Source organism: Barbatula barbatula (assembly GCF_947034865.1).
Source record: "Barbatula barbatula genome assembly, chromosome: 21".
Lineage (NCBI taxonomy): Eukaryota > Metazoa > Chordata > Actinopteri > Cypriniformes > Nemacheilidae > Barbatula > Barbatula barbatula.
Genome location: NC_136784.1, coordinates 811,041 through 832,101, shown reverse-complemented (window position 1 = coordinate 832,101; position 21,061 = coordinate 811,041). Strand labels below are relative to the sequence as shown.

The following is a 21,061-nucleotide window of genomic DNA, read 5'->3' as shown; positions in this document are numbered from 1 at the left end:
CAAGAAAATATGACATTTTTAGTGAATTTGTGCTTAAAACAAGCAAGAAAAATGCCAATGTGGATTAAGGTTAACCTTTTACTTAGTCACTAAATTCAAGATTATTTTTCTAACCCCTTTGGCATTTTTCTTGCTTGTTTTAAGCACAAATTCACTAAAATTTCATATTTGTTTTCTAACAACAACACTTATTTTCTTAGGTATTTTTGCTCAACAAGCAAACGCATCTCGATTCATGAATTGTTAGCCATTTGTACTGAAAACAAGACAAAAATACTAAGTAAGAAAGTAATTTTTGCAGTATATAAAATAATAAATATAAAAATGAATGATATGAACAGTTACATAATCCTCCGTGCCTCCATCACTGCACCATAGCACTAATAACCCTAGAGGTTTGCATAATTTTGTTTCACAAGAATAACAATTATTGCAGTAAATACAACATTTTGAGAGAATGATAATAATTACCATGGTGGATTGTTTTCAGTATCATATCTGAACAGATTATTTTCTATATCAAACAGCGTTTATTAAAACAAATTCACATATAAAAAGCAAACAAACATAATCTCATTATTGGTTTCATGATCGATCCTCTTCTGGTTCAAATTTGAATACAGTTTCCCGGTGGACTTCTGAAAAGAGCATTTGTGTGGTATGATACAGGCCTCTACAAAACATAATTTTCTCTCCTCTCAGGCTGGAAATCTTTCAAAGCTACAAACACCTGAATGTTCACCTTCATACGACATACAAGCTCGTCGTGTCTTTAATGTGTGGACCGTAAATGTGTGCGTCTGTCATGAAAACATGGAGTGTCTGTGATGTTTCAGGAGTGTCCTAACACAGGAGGTGTGGTTTCAGCAGCGGGTTCAGGACAGGCCTCCAGACGGGCCAGACGACTGTGCTCCAGCGCGATGGCCTCCGCCGAGTGTTTGCATTTCTCAGAACCGCACTGACAGGTGAAATACTTGCTCTTTATGTCCCAGAAACGGTCACCGTAATCAAACCTAACAGAGAGAATCAGTAACACGCTGTATCGTAAAACTTGATCCTGACGGGAATATGATGTCATAAAGTCATGAAATCATAAAGCAATTAAATACAGTGACTGGAACAATAGACATTTTCCATAAATAGTAACTATAGACATAAAAACTATCTATACATCTAATAAAACTAAATACAAATCTATAATGTGTCTTCATCTTAAAACTATGTAATTCTGACAATCTTTAATTATGAACTTAAAATACCGTTTTGTTATTTTCACACAAATTGTAGCGTGGACGGCATCTGCCCAGCAATTTAACCCTCTTACCAATCCTTAATTCCAGTTTTTTTGTACTTTTATTTCTATAATTTCGACGCCTATATGTGGAACGTCCTTAAACTCTTTGTGTATTGAGTTGGTCTTTCTATGACAGCTCACCCCAGTTCCTGTCCGGTGAAAATATCTCTGGAGCTGAAGAAGGCGATGCGAGGAAACCTCAGGTCCTGATGCAGCATGAACACTCGCACGGGGATGATGTTGGGATCGCACAGGTGGTTTATAAAGCGGCTAATGTTACCATAGTAACGGGCGTCGATACAGTACACCTCACCGTCCTGCGTAAAGATCAGCGAACAGAGTTTCATCAACACATTTCAGCACAAATATGTTTTCATTGATGTTCAAATTAAACAACTTTCCAAACACCTTTTAAAAGAGTTACTTTAGTGTTTCAGACAAAAATCTGCGTACAGAAACTTCTATATTTTAGTTCTGTTCTACGGTAATATATTGAACACACACACTGCGAAAAAGTCTTTCTTACTTAGAATTGTTGTCTTGTTTTCCAGTACAAATGTCTAAAATTATTTGAATCAAGATGCATTTTCTTGAAGATCAAAAGGTGATATTTCAGTGAATATTTCTAACAACAAGCACTTATTTTCTAAGGTCATTTTCATCATTAAGAAAATGCCTATTCATTCAAGAATTTTACTGGAAAACAAGCCAAAAATACTACGTAAGAAAGTCGTTTTTTCCAGTGTCTTTGATTTAATAGATCTGTAAAGCACATCATGCATCTGATCTGTTTTTATTGGCTTTTTACAATCAAGTCAAGTCAGCTTTATTTATTTAGCGCTTTTGACAATTTTCATTGTTACAAAGCAGCTGTACATAAAACATTGTCTATAAGCAAAACATAAAAGGTTATGGAAGTCAAAACACAGGTCAAATATCAGACACACTATAAATTCCTATATGCAGTGTTCATTAAATAAAACTATAAAATTCTAGCAGCCCCCCGGCCAGGCAAACAGTGCAAAACAGTATACAAACGGTGGCGAGGAACCCAAAACTCCATTGGAGGAGAAAAAAACCTCAGAGGGAAAACAGGACTAACCAGGGGATACCAGATCCCCTCTGGCAAAAACTGCAGCCACAATCAAGAGTAAATTTTGCATTCTCTTGTGACGGTTTTAATGCGAATGAACCTTTACAATCTGTCTAGAATGTGAGATGTCACAACACCTTGTTATCCAGATCGAAGAGGTACGAATCGTCTTCTCTAACATCAGCCTCAGCATCAGAGATGAGCTCACCAACATACCTGTGAACGGTTATAAAAACACGCATGTTTACTGTACAATTTACTGACCGTCTGTTTACAACATTACAGGACAAAAAGATGAGCGATATTTACTCGCAGATGAAACTCCCTTGTGGGATATCCTGAAGGGCTCTGACACCCCAACCCATCTTCTCTGTGCGATACAACTGCAGACGAACCCTACAACAAACACACACACATTTATGCAAAACCATCATCCTGAAAATAAACCGTGATTCATTTGACATGCAAAAACCATTGAACACAGACGATTTATAATGAAAAGCACACGACTCAGTTTGACCCGGTCACTGGTGTACGTCGGCTTGTTTACTGTATATCAAATGTATTATTTAATCAAATATAGTGTATATTTATGGTCTTACTTGATTCCAGCTTGTACGACTCTGTTCTTACAGGTTTTGTGGCAGGAACAGGCCATGTTACATTCAAAGATGAGAGGAGGCTCGATTTTATTAAACTCCTGGAGCAGACGGTGATCCTGACGGGAATAAAGTACACATGGATTATACACCGCACATGACCACAAACATCTCAGTTGAGAAATACAGTAAATACACTGAGGATGGAAGACAGGTAACTTGAGCACATTGTTCTTTATTTATCTAATAGAAGAACAGAAACACTTTCAGTGGAGTTTGAGCTGTTACCTTGTCATACCAGCAGCGGATGCTCAGCTGACCACAGAGACAATTACTGGAGGAACAGTCATCTGTACAACTGCAGTGCTGAAATACACAAACACACACAATGATATCACATTGCCCTTTACACAACTACACACTTCTGTGTGTACTCTAGTATCTTGTTGTGTGTATTGCAGTGTTGTGTGTGTGTGAAGTAGTATTGTGTTGTGTGAATTGCAGTGTTTAGCGTGTACAGTAGTATTATGTTGTGTGTGTACTGTAGTATTGTGTGTGTATGTACTGCAGTATTGAGTTACAGTACATATTGTGTGTATACTCTAGAATTATAATGTTACATGTTGTGTGTGTGTACTCCAGAACTGTGTGCGTGTGTAATGCTGCATGTCGTGTGGTTACTGCAGTGTTGTGTGTGTGTACACTAGAGCTGTATGTGTGTAGTGTTTTGCATGTTCTGTAGAATTGTGTTGTGTGTAATGTTGCATGTCGTGTGGTTACTTCAGTTTTGTGTGTGTTTGTTGTGTTATGTGTGTCCTTAAGTATTGTGTTACATGTTGTGTGTGAACTCTGGAACTGTGTTGTGTGTAGTGTTACATGTTGTGTGTGTACTCTGGAACTGTGTTGTGTGTAGTGTTACATGTTGTGTGTGTACTCTGGAACTGTGTTGTGTGTAGTGTTACATGTTGTGTGTGTACTCTGGAACTGTGTTGTGTGTTACATGTTGTGTGTGTGTGTGTGCAGTGTTGTGTTGTGTGTACTGTAGTCGTGTAAGACTTTGTCCCAACTTTTTCTGTTTTGGGGTTGTACTTTAGAATTGTGTTGTTTGTAATGTTGCATGTTTACTGCAGTGTTGTGTGTGTAGTGTTGTGTATTCTGTTTTGTGTCTGGTTGTACCTGCAGGTGTGTGATGTTGCGGTCGATGTTCATCGCAGATGTTTCGCAGTTTTCTGCAATGTATTTGTAATCAGACGGGCAGCCCTCATCGTCCACGCCGTTTACACACGGGATGGGGACGTTCTCGTACCCTTGTGCCACATCACTACACAAAAGAAACACACACGCTGTCAGATTGCATTTACATTAGAACATAAAAAAATATTTAAAAAATCCCAGACACTGACCTGCATATGATCCTCTCCGTGCGTACGACACGATTGGCTATTCCTCTTCGCAACTTCCTATTTATCTGGAGCGCCACCCAGACTGGCGTATCAGGCCTAGCAAGAGAGAGGGGCGTGTCTCCCTCCTTATTCATAATGTCAATGTCAGCGCCCCGTGAAAGAAACAAACTGAAATGAAAAGACAGCCCTGTTAGACACAAACGCAGTGTGGCACTTTTTCTTTCTACGCCATCATGACTCACGTGACACAGTCGATGAAGCCCTCTCGCGCGGCGATGTGTAGCGGTGTGTCTCCATGTAGATTCACAGTCGACAGAGGACACCCGGCATTCAGAACCAGCTCTGTGATCTCAGCACTGCCCGCAAACGACGCCCAGTGCAGACAAACGTTCATTTCCTGACCACACAGAAAGACAATGACACAAACAAACACTGACGCTACACAAACGCTGTATGATGTCTGAGTAACTCACTTTATCTCGGAGCGTGACGTCCGCTCCTCTGTTCAGCAGCGCTCGGATGATGTCCATGTGTTTGTGTTCAGCTGCCCAGATGACGGGCGTCCAGCCTCCGCTGTCCTACAACACACAGACACATGAAGGATTACACACAGCAGACTTCCACAGTACCAGATTCAGAAAGTGTGATCCCCACCTGTGCGTTAATGTCCACCTGTCCAGTGCTCAGTAACAGGGTCACAACCTCCAGATTTCCCAGTTTAGCAGCGTGATGAAGGCCAGTGGACCCGTCCTCCTCCTGAACGACACACACGTGAGTTTCAGCTCAAAAGAGAGACAGCAATCGCTTGTGTGTTTGTGTGTGACTCACAGCGTGATAAACACAAGCTCCGCTCTGGATCAGATATTTCACCACCTCCACGTGATTGTTCACTATGGCCTCTAACAGAGGGGTCCTCAGAGTCTTATCTTGGGCGTCCACCTTAGCGCCAGCCTAAAATGAAACACAAGCCAAAATTAAGAATTAATTTACATTTAGCAGATGCTTTTATCCAAAGCGACTTACAAAGAGTTGAGGGAGCAATAAGCGACATGTCATACAAGAGCAATAGTACGATAGGTGTGAATCGCCATAATCAATCACAGTGAATTCCATTCTAAAATCACATTAAAGGCACAGTATGTAACATTTTTGCAATATAATATCCCAAAACCACTAGGCCAGTGATATATTTGTTTCAGTTGAGTATTTACTATATCCCAAATGTACTAATTGTAAATCGTAAGGTAATTGACATTTAAACCAAGAACACGGTCTGTGACAGATGACAGTTCCCTTCATTTAACACTCCTTCACTGCGTCATCAAGCTACGTTGCCGTGAATTTTGAATGTGCGCCCTCTAGCGGCACAATTACCATACTACGCCTTTAATGACAAATGTAAACATGGCACATTCTTGGACACTTTTCTGGAAATACAGAATATATTTCATGAGAAGCTCACAGCGATTTACACCTACGAGACAACCCCGGTTTTAAAATTCTCAGCTCTCCTTACAAATTTTCACCTCGGTGGACAATAAAGATGTGTTGTTGTATTATTCGAACAAGTCTCACCTGTACAAGCAGGTAACAGATCTCCAACAGGCCTCTCTGAGCGGCCGCATGAAGAGCACAACGCCTGTTCTGAGAGTCCGATTGATACGATGGATCGATGCCCTCCACTGACACAGAGAGAGAGAGAGAGACTGTAAACACTTCATCTGAGTTTAAAACGTGTGCTTAAAACATGTGTGCTTGTGTTTAGGACTGTACAGGCACATACTGAGCATGAGCAGAACACGCTGAGCTTCATCCTGTTTGGCCGCTGGATAGAGCTGACGTGGGTGAAAGCGCAACTTTTTCCTCCTGCCCAAATGAAAACAAACCACCAATCAAACAAAGTAGTATACAAAAAAAGTGCGCACTGCTTTAGACCACACTGTTAATTAAACAAACACTAGACAGTGTACTGCAAAGTATGCAGTAAGCTAGTGAAGGGATGCGTCACCTCTCTGCATCCTGTGTGAGAATTGCTCTATGTAGCGCCGCCCTTTGGTCTCCAGGTGGAAGTGCACTGGGACAGATCGGCTTCCCGTTGGGCAGGACAAGTGATGGTCCCACGCTGTCTACACCGCTATCGCCCAGCGCAACCGGATCCCCTGCCCCACCTCCTCCTGGAGTGCCATTGGGAGGTTGTAGGTCCGCCCCCTTTCTGACATCTCCACGACAACGCATCCTCGCACTTACGATTACATAAAAATGACAAATACGACGATGAATAAATGTAAAGTCGTTCAATCGCTGAACACCGGATACTCTTTCCCTGTGCATTCTGAAGAATAAAATAATGCATCTCTCACTTGATTGGATCTCCGCTTCTCTTCTCGTTGTTCAGCATCCGTGACGTCACAGCGAGGGCAGACGGGAGCAGGGAAGGCGTGGCCGTGGTGGATGACGCGCTCGCCATCACCACGTTACTGCCTGAAGGAGGCGCTGTGGGGATGGTGACCTCACGGGCCTCTGAAGCATCTTCACCGCAGTGAGGACAGAAAAGCAGGCCGACGCCCGCTCCTCCTCGACTCCGCCCACCACCCAGCACAGACACGCATCCGCGGTGGAAACGATGAGTGATGCGCACATCCGGACAACATTCAAGAAACGTTCCCTGAACCGAACAAAATAGATTGGCAAGGTTTACTAACAATGATTCCATAGTGTATAATTGTGTTTTTTTAATTGTTATTAAGCAAACAGAATCTTTTGATCTTACAGACAGGCAGAAGTATCCACAGCCTGGACAGCAGTGATGTTTGACCATGTGAGAGCGATGTGTCTCGCACAACACCATGAGAGACACGCGGCTGGACGGACGCATCGTCTCGCCCTTCACGATCACATTGGTGCAGCCAACCAACTGTAACACACATCAAAATCCAGGCGGATGAATCTCTCACATTGAAATTATTATCGCAGTCAGCACTGTGAACACACACCTCTCCGTTGACGCTTTCTATGGCCATGCATGTTCGACCGGAGCGTGAACCGAATCCATCCACGCGCGGCGCCTCCATCCTGCAGCTACACAGAGGAAGCTCCTCCAGACGTTCCGTTTCCGCATCGCTCCCGTCTACACACCACATTCAGATCTGACTCAGATCTAACCTTGATGATTATTCATCTCATTAACATCTGACAAACACACACCTGCGTTTGGAGAGTGAGAGAAACTGTCGGCCGCGGAAATGTCCAGAGAATCCAGAGGAACTTCAGTGTAGTCTGTCTTGCTCGCTGTAGCTGCGGTCGCAACACCTGCTGCGGCAGAATCAACACCTGACGTGCACAACCACAGCTGCATCATCAGCACATCCCCTCAACCTCGCCAACACACACCTGTGTGCTTTCTCACCTTTATCAACATCTGTGTCTCCAGCAGGGGGTCTGTCTCTTCCTTTACCCTTTCCTTGTCGTTTCCATGGCGACTCGCCTCTCTCGCCACCCGCTTTCTTGTAAGCAGCGAGGGGCCGGTCGGATTCAGAGCTCTGAAAGTGCAAGAAACATTACACCCGTTACTACAGTAAACACTCCAACTATCAAACTTTCTTAAAACATTTCTAGAGAGCGTACGTGTTGTGCAGTGAATATAGTTTTACTACAATTTCTTTGTACTACAGTACGAGTAACACGGGCTGTCTGACACTCGCAGTTGGTTATTGTGTCTTAACGTGAACGTGAACCAACAGGTGTGTGTTACGGTATGGACACTCACATGTTCAGAGAGATGCTCCGTCTCCTGTTGCTCATCTGCCATCCCGTCTTCTGACTACAAAAATCAACATAATCAAATCTCACATCTGCAGCTGTAGATAGATTTGCACCTTCTCAGAGTCAAACTGAGTGAGAGAGAGAGAGAGAGAGAGAGAGAGAGAGAGAGAGAGAGCAAGTTTACCTTACTGTCCGAGTAAATCATATCGTCTCCAGAATACGTGTTGTACAGCAGGTGGAAATCTTCCTCATCTGCCTCGTCATCAAGATCCTCCAGCCAAACACCACTGTGCTCTTTAGTCGCCATGGCAACTGGCTCCACCTTCTCCATCACTGGAGACACAGTCAGCTGAGGCTAACACAAACAATAACGTTTAGAAGACGATCTTATATTGTCAAAACGACAGAGCTGTTCTTGCTGGAGGCTACGCTCACCTCTGAATGCGGCCTGCAGACCTTCTCTGGAGTTCCTGGAGGGGGCGCTGTGTCATCTGAATCCAACACTACTTTACGCTTCTTTCCTACAACAAAATGTGCAATACAGCCCAAAGTTTACTAGCACGAAACAATGTGAATTGCGAACAAAGATTAACATAGGATTGTGAGATGTTTAGTGTAATGAGTGATATTTAGTTAGAGAGGAGCACCTGTGTCTGTTTTACTGCTGATGAGAAGTTTCTCAGGTGTAGATGCTAGAATAGTGGACTCTAAAGACTTCACCTGACGGAGGAAAACAGAGGAGTTACATCCATCTGACATCACCATCACAACAAGCGATTTCATGAAAGCGGGTGCTCACCTGTGGAAACGGAGGTCTGTTCATGGTCTTGCGAGCGCGGTGGATTTTGGGTGGGGGGGTTGCTGGAGACAGAACTGTGGACGATGAGGAGAAAGATGAAGATGGAGCCGTCTTACTGCTTGGACCACAGACGCTCATCTTGGCTCTGCCAGACGCTGAAGATGGAGATGATATGATAGAGCTGGGAGATTTTACACTACTGCCTGTAAAAAGGAAAGAAAATATTTCATTTTTTACTCTCTTTATTGCTTGAAAATGTTGATGAGTACTTTGCCATATTGGACACTACGCGTTCATTTTAAAGACTCGCCTGCTAAAGCTTTACTGGAGGTGGCAGCCTGCCCCTCATCTTCAGTTTGTTTTCCCTTTATAGACATCGACTCTGAAAACAGCACAAAACAAGAGCACCGTTAAGAGAAATAAAAAACCAATTAGTTGCTTTGGACCCTGTAAAATGAACACTGTTATACCAATACGACACATTGTAAATAAATACAAATACATTTTAAGCAAAGACGCTCTTGTAAAATAATAACTTTTAAAGTAAAATCATAACTCCTATACTATATAAAGAACGAGAGTAAAACAATTAAACCATCCATAAAGACAACTTTCAGTTCAAACAGAGTCCTGACATTATCGAAGCAAAAGGGAGAATCTTTAAACAAGCAATATTGGCCAGGGCTGATCCATTGTGCATCTTTATAAATCAGACATGACTGTAATGTTCTGTGATGATATTCTCACCTTCATGGCTGGAGGGGGAAGAGCTTGAGTCTGATGTGTTCTGTAAAAACATGCACAAGACTTCACACGAAACTCTCAAGAGATGAACTCAAGTTTAGAGGAGAAGAGCACGGAGACCTTACATACACGAATCTCAACATACAACCGGTTACATCTGATGTGCATCCGGACTTCATGCAACAGACCATCTGGTAACTTCATGTATTTATTATTATAAACAGCTAACGTTACTGCAAAGCACGCTGCATGTAAATCGTGCATTTAAACGTGTGATGCTGCAATGCACTAGCATGCATAAAAGCCATACGTTATCATTAAAGCGTTAAACGAACATGTATGATTTTGTACCCTCCATTAGAAATGTGCATTTATAATACGACAGGCATACAAATGCAAACGCGTGTTGTGTTGTTTTGTTGTTGTTGTACTTTATTGTGTTTTATTGTGCGCTCACCTCGCGCGCTCGCTCAGCTGCCGACATGTTGCGTGATGACGCATGACGTGAGGAGCGACAGCTAGCGATTCACTTTAGAATAAAAGTCCCACACACAGCTTCGTTCGCAAAATACTTAAAGGGATAGTTCACCCAAAACTGTAAATTCTGTCTTTATTTACTCGCCCCAGGTTGTTTCAAACCTGTATACATTTCTTTGCTCTGTTAAACACAAAGAGAGATATTTGTAAGAATGTTAGCAATTTTAAATTCCGTGACATTATCCACTACCATAGCAGGAAAACATTATTGTGTATTTTGTTGTGTTGTGTAAGTGAGATATTGGGAAGAATTTAGGAACACATACAGTTCTGGGGCACCTTTAACTACCATTCATTTTTTTCTACTATTGCAGTCAATGATGTCACAGAACTGAAAATTACTAACATTACAAATATCTTTTATACAGGTATGTATTTCATGAGGGTGAGTAAATGATGACGGAAATTTCCTTTTTTGGGTGAACTATGACTTTAAGTTGTACTTAAATTGACCAATTATGTGGAAGGTCACGTTATTTGGGCTTTGCGTAACACTCAGTTGGTTTAAGTGACGCTCAAAATCTTAAACCCTAGACAATAAACAATAAATAAACTAAACAATAAATCTTCAATAAATAAAAAATGTATCACATTTAGCTATTACTTACCTACGTAATGCATTAAATGCATCGGATGCATTAAAACTGAAAAGAAAATGTAGGGCGGGGCTAGTTTTCGTCCACGACAATTGATTGGATCGTTAAACGGTGAAAGATTTGAACTTTTAGCCCCGCCCTCGTGACCAGAAGTGAAGACGTTTTATTTTTATTGCTAAACAATTACAGACAAAAAGGCACACATACCACTTTACATATATAAATCTCTATCTTCAGGTTGAGCTTACATCGTACGTATTAAATAAGAACAGCTTGAACACGCAAACATAAATAGATAAAATAAACATACGGAAACAATGAAAATAATAAAAGGAAGAAAAATAAAACAATTCTAAACAGAGGCTCTCTCAAATTAACTTAAATTCTTCTAACATTGAAATCACAGAAAGGGCTTTCGTATTTATTCCCTTCTAAAGTTTTATATACCTTTTTTGACTTCGATCAATCATTGCATAAAGTTTGGTTTGGATTTATAATACCTACATTTATAAATAAAATATTTTGCCAAACAAATAAAAAATGGAGGAATCAAATCCAAATGTTTATTCTCAGCGTACAACCCAAATTTAACCTTCATCACGTCAATCGGTGGAATCAAAATCTCCCTGGATAGCAACCATTCTTGAACATCTCTCCAAAAAAGGCTTTACAAAAAATTCACACAGAGAGAAAACGTGGTCTAAATTAACTGAAGTCAAGTCGTTTCGAGAGGAACGTTTTTCATTAAAGATCACACTTGAATCGTTTTTTTCATTCCATGCCGATTTTAAGTGCTAGGACTTTTACATTGTAATGTAATGGGAGAGACCGGAAGCATGGACCCTTCAGGGTGTGTGTGAGACCGATACTTCCTGGTTCTCGCGCCTCATCTGCCGAAACAGACGGAACGTTTCATACGAAATCAAACAACACTTGAAGAAATACACACAAGATCATCATTTAATCTGAGAGAGAGAGACACATCTGAATCACACGCGCTGCTCGACAAACTCAAGAACACGGTGAGTGTGTCTGTCTGTCTGTGTGTGTCATGTGTGTCTCTGTGTCATGTGTGTCATGTGTGTCTCTGTTTGTCTCTCTGTGTGTGTGTGTGTGTGTGTGTGTGTGTGTGTGTGTGTGTGTGTGTGTGTCTGTCTGTCTGTCTGTCTGTGTTATGTGTGTGTCTGTGTTATGTGTGTCTATGTTATGTGTGTGTGTGTGTGTGTGTGTGTGTGTGTGTGTGTGTGTGTGTGTGTATCTCTCTGTATCTCTCTCTCTGTCTGTGTGTGTGTGTGTGTGTGTGTGTGTGTGTGTGTCTGTCTGTCTGTGTTATGTGTGTGTCTGTGTTATGTGTGTGTCTGTGTTATGTGTGTCTCTGTTATGTGTGTCTCTGTTTGTGTGTGTGTGTGTGTGTGTGTGTGTGTATCTCCATCTCTGTGTGTGTGTGTGTGTGTGTGTATCTCTCTGTATCTCTCTCTGTGTGTGTGTCTGTCTGTCTGTCTGTGTTATGTGTGTGTGTGTGTGTGTATCTGTGTGTGTGTATCTCTCTGTCTCTCTCTGTCTCTCTCTCTGTGTGTGTGTGTGTGTGTGTGTGTGTGTGTGTGTGTGTGTGTGTATCTCTCTGTGTGTGTGTGTCTCTGTTTGTGTCTGTGAGTGTGTATCTCTCTGTATCTCTCTGTGTGTGTGTGTGTGTGTGTGTCTGTGTGTTGTGTGTGTGTGTGTGTGTGTGTGTGTGTGTCTCTCTCTGTGTGTGTCTCTCTGTTGTGTGTGTGTCTCTGTGTGTGCGTGTGTGTGTGTGTCTGTTTATCTCTGTGTGTGTGTGTGTGTGTGTGTGCACGTGTGTGGTCTGTGTGTTGTGTAGTGTACAGCCTGTATATATAATTGATTATCTTGCGTGTGTGTCATGTCTCTGCTAAAAGAAACTATAGAAACCATCACAGAAATTCAAACTGATTTAATATTTATAATGATAATTATATTTCTTTTAATGAAAATATTAATGTGATCTGTTGGTCTTTACTGGTAAAGTGCGTTGGACCATTAAGTCCTGCTGGAATAAACACACAACATAAAGGAGCTTTTTAATGCGTTTAATGGAAGGGTTCATGATGCTATTTATTAATATTTTTCAGGGGTGGGTGTATATAGTGTTTAGTCCCTGTTACAAAACTAAATGCTTTTACATCTTTTCTTATGACCTCTTGCTGTATTTTTGTGTGTACAGTAAAATACATCTGATATCAATGGTCACGTGTGTTAATGCAGATAGCGGCCGACTCTAATCTTGTGTCTTATTTGCATGACCTGCTTTATGACTTTATCATTGAATATTCTAGTTTTCTGTTTAACATAGATCTTTTACTTAATCTACTTTCATCTGAAGAGTGGTGTCTCGCCATCATCTGGGGTGTTTGGCAGACAGTATTTACAGTAATGCTGCTTTGCAACAATACGAATGACCAGGAAGTTATTTGGATCTGAATCAGTGTGACGTCATGAGTCGTGTGTGTAGTTGACTGTACTGATGTTTGTGTGCAGGAGGATGAGGCTGCTGTGTTCTGCTGGAAATAATGAAGAGTTTCCCAGCTAACCGCAGCCGGGACATCGATCGCCAGGCTGGTTATCTGCGGCCGGAGCACTGCGTCCCTCCGCCTCTGCGCGGCCCCTCGGCCGATGACATGTGGTTCATCCGGGACAGCTGCGGCATCGTGTGTGGTATCATCACGTGGCTGCTGGTGTTTTACGCAGAGTTTGTCGTTGTGTTTGTAATGCTGCTGCCGGCGAAGAACGTGCTGTACAGCATCTTTAACGGCGCTGTCTTTAACGCTCTGGCCGTTCTCGCCCTGGCGTCACACTTCAAAGCCATGTGTACCGACCCGGTGAGTGATAGACAGGTGTCGGTCGACCTATGGTCAAATAAACACAGGACCCCATCCCCAAACATACGCCATTGGTGTTACTGTAGTTTGAACATGAATTGCTTATTAACAGCTGAAATGGACACGAGAAAGGCATAAGAACGTATTTTACAACCTAAATACTAAACCTCAAAGCCAAAATATGGAAGAATTTTGTTGTGAAATATCCCCAAATCACTTACTCAGTGTGATATATTTCATGCAGTTGTATACATACATTATCCCAAATGTTCCCAAGAATGTGCAAATCCAGTGAAATTCATATTTAAAATAATGTTCAACATCTCCCTTGTATTTGTCTCATATCAGTGACTTAATATCCGCTGCTCCGCACGATGTGTAGCATTACGCTACCAAAGCAATTGACAAAGTCCCATATCATTCGCAGGCTTACGTAGCATTACATTTGACGTTTCTTGCAAGCTAATTCATTACAATGACATCAAATAAAATGCATTCATTCACTTGTCCGGGATCTCCATGCGCCTCTGGATGGTGAAAACCACATGTCCCATAATTCCACTCTCCTACATAACGTCATTTAGCTTCGCCTTTTGTTGTTGTTTTGAAAGTGCACCATCTTGCGGTCCAAATTTACATATTGTGGCTTTAATACTTTTCCACACGGAGCCACAGAGTTTTGTAGAAACAAATTTAATTGGGAAATGAAAATGGTTTCCTGTCTAAATGTATTTAGATTTTCTCTTTCCATTTGTTCTCTGATGTCAGGGAGCTGTTCCAAAGGGAAACGCCACTAAAGAGTTCATTGAGAGTCTACAGTTAAAGCCGGGACAGGTGGTCTACAAATGTCCCAAATGCTGCAGTATTAAACCTGATAGAGCTCATCACTGCAGGTAACACACACACACACACACACACACACACTGTACAGTCACCATAGAGATGTGCACGAGACACACAATGCCTTCAACACTGTATGTGTGTGTTTGTTGTCTTAAGTGTGTGTAAACGCTGCATCAGAAAGATGGATCATCACTGTCCGTGGGTGAACAACTGTGTCGGAGAAAGCAATCAGAAATATTTTGTGCTTTTCACTGTGAGTTTCAACACAACGGCTTCACAAACACATCAGATTGAATATTGCTGTCTTAAACTGAAGTATTCTTGTAGAGGTGTATATGCTCCATCTGTGGGAACATAGACCCAAGCAAACACTGCCCAAAGGGTTTAGTTCTGTCATCGGCTCTCACTGTTTTTCAGACATCATGCGTGTGTTGGTCTTTCTTTCACAGATGTACATTGCTCTGATTTCTCTTCATGCCCTCATCATGGTGGCCTTTCACTTTGTCTTCTGTTTTGAGGAAGACTGGGCGAGTAAGTAACGGTCAGATTAATGATTAGCTGATGGTGGTGTTTTGGTGGGCGAGAGACTCAGACAGTGAATTCACTTTTGATTGGCCATCATCGCCGTCTCATTCTGTTCTCGTCTCATCTCATCAGAGTGCGGTTACTTCTCTCCTCCATCGACGGTCATCCTCCTCATCTTCTTGTGTTTTGAGGGTCTCCTCTTCCTCATTTTCACCGCGGTGATGTTTGGAACGCAGGTCCACTCCATCTGTAGTGATGAGACCGTAAGTGAACTTCTCCTGAATTTCCTAATCATAGTGTAAAAATGTTTAAAACAGGAACTTATTGAGCTCCAAATGAACGATGAATCCTACATTTTAATGGTTGCAAAATGTGTGAAAGTAAATGGACATCTATATTTGTTTACATTACTTATGTTTGCGTGTTGCATGTCTGTTGATTATGAGCCATGAAACGAAATACAGATGGTGGTGTTGTGTGTTTGGTCCTCAGGGAATCGAGCAGCTAAAGAAGGAGGAGAGACGATGGGTCAAGAAATCAAAGTGGATGAATTTGAGAGTTGTGTTCGGTCACCCGTTCTCCATCGCCTGGTTCAATCCGTTCGTCACACCCGATCACGGGAAGGCCAATCTCTACCAGTATGTGGTGTGAGACGGCACATGAAGAGCTCGACACTGACGTCACAATCTGCGTTTGCTTCTGTTTTCCTGCCTGTAACTATTTCTCAAAGACGTCACTGACGTCCTGCACTCATGTCCAGTACAAATAAAACTGGCCGTGCAAAGAGACATTGATGTACTCAGGGGCGACGCTGCCATTAGACTCGGACAACCACCTCACAAAATATTTTTTTTTTTTAGCTATAATCATAGTTTCTATAAATCGCATCACAGACCGTGTTGATCAGTCACACAGCGCCGAATGAGATTCCACAGAAGTTAAAAATGTTGGCAATGTGATATTAAAGCTGACAGGATTATTCCAGCCCTTCAGACCCGTCAGCTGGGGCCGGTCACTCCACTGTTTATCTTTTTAAGCGGCCTTTTATATTAACTGACCAATGAAGAAATGCCTTCGCTGAAAGAGAAATCAAGCACATGAAGATGCCGACGGGTGTGAGAAGGCTTCGGTTGCCTAATCTCATTTCGTGAAAGAATCTTTTTTCTTATAAACCGCACAACTTGGATGAATGTATCTTGCAGAAAATCAGCCAAGAATCACTACAAGAACTCTTTAGCGTTGAGTTTCAGGACCTTTAAGATTTTCATGACAACTGCACATTTTTAATCCTATTCTCGCAGACATTCTACTTTTAAGGTTTTTACTTTTTCAAGAAAGACATTTTATTGGGAATGCTTGACAGCGTTCATTCTTAAATAGAGTTGCCGGTTCAGCGTCACGTGAAAATGCTCCGACCGTGTTACTTCAGTATTCAAACATTGTGTTTGTAAAGCACAGGATGATCTCAGGTTCACGTGATGTCACAATCCTGTTTCTACTCCAGACCAGCAGATACCTTGTGCGGATTATACTGAGTGACATCTGACATGTTTTCTCGTTTTGTTATTTCAACCTTCAGCACAATCTGTGATAAAGCATTAAACCTCCACAGAGAGCTCTGCACGTGACGGATTGCGTGTTGGTTTTGATGGTTGATCAGTATTTACCATGAGTTCCCATCATGCTCTGCTGCTGAGGTTTGAGGGGAGTCAGGTGTGTGTCTCACAGAATGAAATTTGTTCTTCTCCACACGTTCTTGGGCTCACTTTCCATTTCTTCGGTTTCTTTTTCAGTCTTTTGTGAATGATTTTTTATGCATGTATTTTGAATATCTTGAATTTTGATCGTGTTTTTTTGGCGGTGCTTTCACTTTGAAAGTCAATTCAATAAATTTCTCTTTTCCAGGCTTGTGTTTGTCACCTCCGGTTTTGTGATTGTGTGAATCAACACGAATGAAACCACACACAGATTCAGATGTCTAAAATGATGATCTCATATTCCTGCTGTCATTTTTTAAAACTGAAATGAATCGCGCTACATTGACCAGGATTTGTGGTAGTGACTGATGTGCATGCTCACTTTTAAGTGAACTTCATGACCCGGTTGTTTCTCAAGATGCATGTCAGACAAGAGTTTTAGGATCATTTGAATGTACCGCATGTTTCTAATGAGCTAAAGGTATAAACCTGAATGCTTAAGATAAGTTGTCAGGACAAACTTAGATAACGATACATTAAAATGAATTAAAAATAAAATGAAACAACATAAAAATGACTTTACTTTGTCATAGAGCTGTGAGATATTGAGGAAAAATGCTTTACGATATTTATTTTTCTAAAATCAATTTAAATTGTATTAAGATATATTACAGAAGTTCTATAACCAACATATATTTCACATTATTTTAGGGAAAAGAAAGCATCACTAAAGCTTGTGAAAGTGAACAGCCATGTTTTACTATTGCATCAAACAAATCTTACATTTTTTCAAACAAAAATAATGAAAACACATTTCACTTTGCGACGCACATTGTTGATTGACGCTGTCCTGCTCACGCAAGCATATCCTGACTAACATCCGCATGCCAGATAGATACAATACTGTCCGAATCGACCTAAAACTTTGACCATACATAAGATTACGAAGAATTTAACTCATTTATCACAACCCATCGCGATATTCATGTGCGATATTTCGATATATTGCACAGCCCGTCACTAGCTAATTTCCACTTTTCCATTCATGTTACTTCTAAGTTTTAATATCTTTACTATTATACATAAATACACCAAAAGCATTTGAGTATCAATGTTTCTCCCTGAAATAAAGTTAAATTCAGGTGAGTGAGAGATTATTACGATTAATCGCATAACATTGTCTATCTGAAATTGACATTGTGTAATATAGATTTTTACAGTTTTTGTCCAGTAGTCGACATTAGGTTGGATTTTAGTTCACACGCAAACATCTCAGTAAGTTCTTTGTGAGAAAACATGATGTTTTACGTCATTCTGTGATATCACAAAAACACAGAATCAATGGTAACTGATGTTTCTCTATGTACACTTTAATGGATTGCTACTGTAGTATAATTTCATCACTTAACAGAGTTATTTGTCTTGACATTTAATTGAAAAAATAATGGTAAACCTGTATACATGTGCAATACAGTTTAACACAGTACAGTTATCACACAGTGTTTTTAAACAGATTGAAATGAATCATTAGATGATCACATCAACCCTGACATTAAGTTGTTTGCTTTATTAAACACGTAATTGTTTTATAAGTCATTTATATAAATTACAAACAAAAACTGCATTTCATTGTCAGATTACCCTCATGAGAACTTCAATTCGGATGTGATGTGTAAATGATAATAAAACGCATTAGGGAGAATGAACGTTGTCAACATTAAACACAGAGAAACTTCACATTGCCAGGGACTTTATCATGACACGTTACGTTGGGTAAGGAAAGTGTATTGCATTATGTCTAGACTTCCATGTGACACACAAAATGCGTTCGGTCCATTTATTTGATAAGATCTCACATCAGGCTGCTCTATGAGTCTCATGCAACTATACAGTGGTGACTCCGGGGGAGACCCGGCACACAGGAAGAACAAAGAAATTCACAGGAAGTAAAACTTCTCTCTATCACACCTGCAAAACCATTTTAAGTTCTAGCTCCTGGCTGGTCCATGCTTAGATGAAGAAACCCAGTCCAACCACTTTAAAGTCAACATTATTAGAAATAAGCAGAGGGATGTTATATTGCTCAGGAGAAATAAAATGAGAATGTACTGAGGTTGAAACCCATGAAGAGTCTGGAGGTGTTAAATGAATGTAGATTAATAATCTGGATTTGAGTCAATCTAATGAGAAATGTTTGAGTTCATATTTGAGATGATATTGACTTTTGTTTGCAGATTTGACTAATCTGAGCTCGGTTTGACACATTGACTTCTCTTCTCAAACTCTAACATTCACCTTTTTCTCTGGCGAGATATCCGAGACACAGATTGAGCAAGTTTGCCTTTGCTCTTCATTTCATCTCGGTCGTGTCTAGAAGTAATTGAGATGAAAAATGTATCATATGTGATTTTTCTTTCTTTTGGTATGATTAGAAAATATCATCTTTCATCAAAAATGTAATAACTACACTGTAAACATTTGCTGTAGTTATGCATCTGTTTGCCAGTAACTTACTGTAGATTTATATTGATCTCATTTATTGGCAACAGTTAGTTCAAAGATAAATGAACATTAAACATGAACTCTGAAGTCTTTACAGAAAAAAAACTATAAAATTACTTTTTCTGGGAACCAACAAACTTAAATAAATGTAAATCTACAGTAAATAACTGGCAAACTGCTGCAGTAATACCGTCCGTGTCCTTTCAGCTTTTCGCTTCTGAACTGGTTTGACCCACATTGTTTCTACTGTACATGTCTATTGCAGATGTAAATGTTGACTTTAATATGGTTTGACCTGTTTTTTCTTCATATTTATCAGGAGATGGGTGGTCTGTATAAGAGACTGAAGAAGAGATTTCTGTTGGTTTGTGTTCATTCATACGGCTACAGAACGTGTCTCATATCACATCATCAGATGCCTGCATGCATAAGATATGTGTGAAAAATCATCTTCTCGTGTTAGAGGTTTCTTGCTGTTATTGCGCTGTTATCCTCCACACACACAGAGATCACAGTGTTGAAGAACATTCAGGCTCATGAGTGTACATGCAGCGAAGTCGTGTTTCATGCTTTCTGACCGCTGCTCAGGAGGAAGTGATGTCATGAAGGTCGTGAAACATCACAACAGAAAGACTGAACGTTCAGCTGCCGTCCACTGAAACTGGAAATGCAGACCAGAGGTTGTGAATTGAATACATTTTGTAGTGTTTTATTAATTGAAAGACTTGCTTTTTATGGAGAACCTTTAGGAAAAGCATGGATTTACTCTAGTAAAAGTGTAGTTTCCATGTTTCCATATACATTTAAATCTTTTTACTATAAAACCAAGTTAAACTTGGTTTCTATGGAAAAACATTAAGATTAATATTGATTTCCTTGCACTTTACATTATGAAGGAAATTAAAAGTAAAACATACAAGTGTATTAAAACAAGATGATTTTTTGCATGATTTTAGTGAGAATTTGGACGTTATTGTCGTTCATTATTATGAAAACAATGTAACAGTGCAACAGTTCTTAAAGGTGCTTAATAGTCTTCATTTTTACGCAAAATATAGTTTTTTAGTTTTGATGTTGGAATGTGACACAAATGAGTTTCATCTCTAACACCGACAGCGATTCATATTTATGCACCGTTTCAATATATTCGTCTTTGGCATGAGTTTGGCATGATTTTTTACTTGTGAGATCAGGAACGTTTCAAAGTGAACCTCAGCAACTTTGGTGCAGTGAAGCAAACAATTAAAAAACCTCAATCTGTCTTCAGGAAGCTGAATCTAAACAATATTGTTTTGTTATTATGAACGCTACTTTCACCAGGAGTGATATCTGTCGTCAGTCGTCTCTCTTGTTGCCGTGCGATTGTGTGAGGTGCGGTGAAGTGTGATGTAGCACCAGAAGACCGGAGAGAGTCAATGAAATGCCCACCCACCACAGAGCAATGTGGCTCTCTCCAAATATTAGCTGCCCCAGAAATGCCTGGTGGAAAAAAACATCAAACAAAGAGAATTGTTAAAGGTCATTTTCACCACACAATATTGGATGAAGGTTGTTTTTACACAATTCAGATGATCTTTTGGTGGCCTTGGAATAAGACATTTTACCCACACTGGTGAGAATCTGTGTTGTTTATAAAGGTGATTAAGACAATTTGAGCAAATTTGTGTGAGAGCTTTCAAAAATGTTTTTGAGTAATATGTTTGCTCACAGAGGAAATGAAGTTGGGATGCCGTTGTGGTCACAGTGGTGTAAGTAGATGAACACGAGCTACGGAGAGCCTTCGCCAGG

The 21,061-nt window shown here is 40.5% G+C and overlaps 3 protein-coding genes across 5 annotated transcripts in view; 2 read left to right on the top strand and 1 right to left on the bottom strand.

Annotated features, from left to right (window-relative positions):
• Positions 1-321: 321 nt before the first annotated feature.
• On the bottom strand, positions 322-10,241 carry ehmt2 (euchromatic histone-lysine N-methyltransferase 2). 3 transcript variants are annotated; one of them, XM_079484682.1, is made up of 28 exons: positions 10,152-10,241; positions 9,698-9,737; positions 9,261-9,332; positions 8,951-9,153; positions 8,799-8,871; positions 8,587-8,672; positions 8,336-8,506; positions 8,156-8,209; positions 7,796-7,928; positions 7,594-7,719; positions 7,383-7,516; positions 7,160-7,303; positions 6,750-7,054; positions 6,398-6,631; positions 6,173-6,255; positions 5,965-6,071; positions 5,218-5,340; positions 5,044-5,145; positions 4,863-4,967; positions 4,632-4,786; positions 4,390-4,557; positions 4,163-4,307; positions 3,275-3,352; positions 2,990-3,105; positions 2,697-2,783; positions 2,525-2,603; positions 1,436-1,611; positions 322-1,013 (listed from the first exon to the last, which is right to left on the bottom strand). In XM_079484682.1, the coding sequence occupies exons 1-28, from the start codon at positions 10,176-10,178 to the stop codon at positions 833-835; spliced, it is 3,507 nt and encodes a 1,168-aa protein (XP_079340808.1). In that variant the 5' UTR covers positions 10,179-10,241; the 3' UTR covers positions 322-832. The 3 variants fall into 3 exon arrangements, with proteins under 3 accessions (XP_079340808.1, XP_079340809.1, XP_079340807.1); XM_079484683.1 differs by having other exon boundaries at positions 488-1,013; positions 7,594-7,701; positions 10,152-10,201; XM_079484681.1 differs by having other exon boundaries at positions 488-1,013; positions 9,824-10,158.
• Positions 9,769-16,980, top strand: zdhhc3b (zDHHC palmitoyltransferase 3b). Its single transcript, XM_079484685.1, has 8 exons — positions 9,769-9,888; positions 11,620-11,849; positions 13,366-13,706; positions 14,475-14,599; positions 14,706-14,802; positions 14,999-15,080; positions 15,207-15,337; positions 15,567-16,980. The coding sequence occupies exons 3-8, from the start codon at positions 13,398-13,400 to the stop codon at positions 15,723-15,725; spliced, it is 903 nt and encodes a 300-aa protein (XP_079340811.1). The 5' UTR covers positions 9,769-9,888; positions 11,620-11,849; positions 13,366-13,397; the 3' UTR covers positions 15,726-16,980.
• Positions 16,743-21,061, top strand: part of osbpl10a (oxysterol binding protein-like 10a) — a gene marked incomplete at its 5' end in the record, with an annotated part of 14,136 nt that continues 9,817 nt past the window's right edge. Inside the window, one exon of the mRNA XM_079485012.1 lies at positions 16,743-16,787. Within this exon, the coding sequence (XP_079341138.1) occupies positions 16,743-16,787 (45 nt within the window). The remainder of the gene's footprint in view (positions 16,788-21,061) is intronic.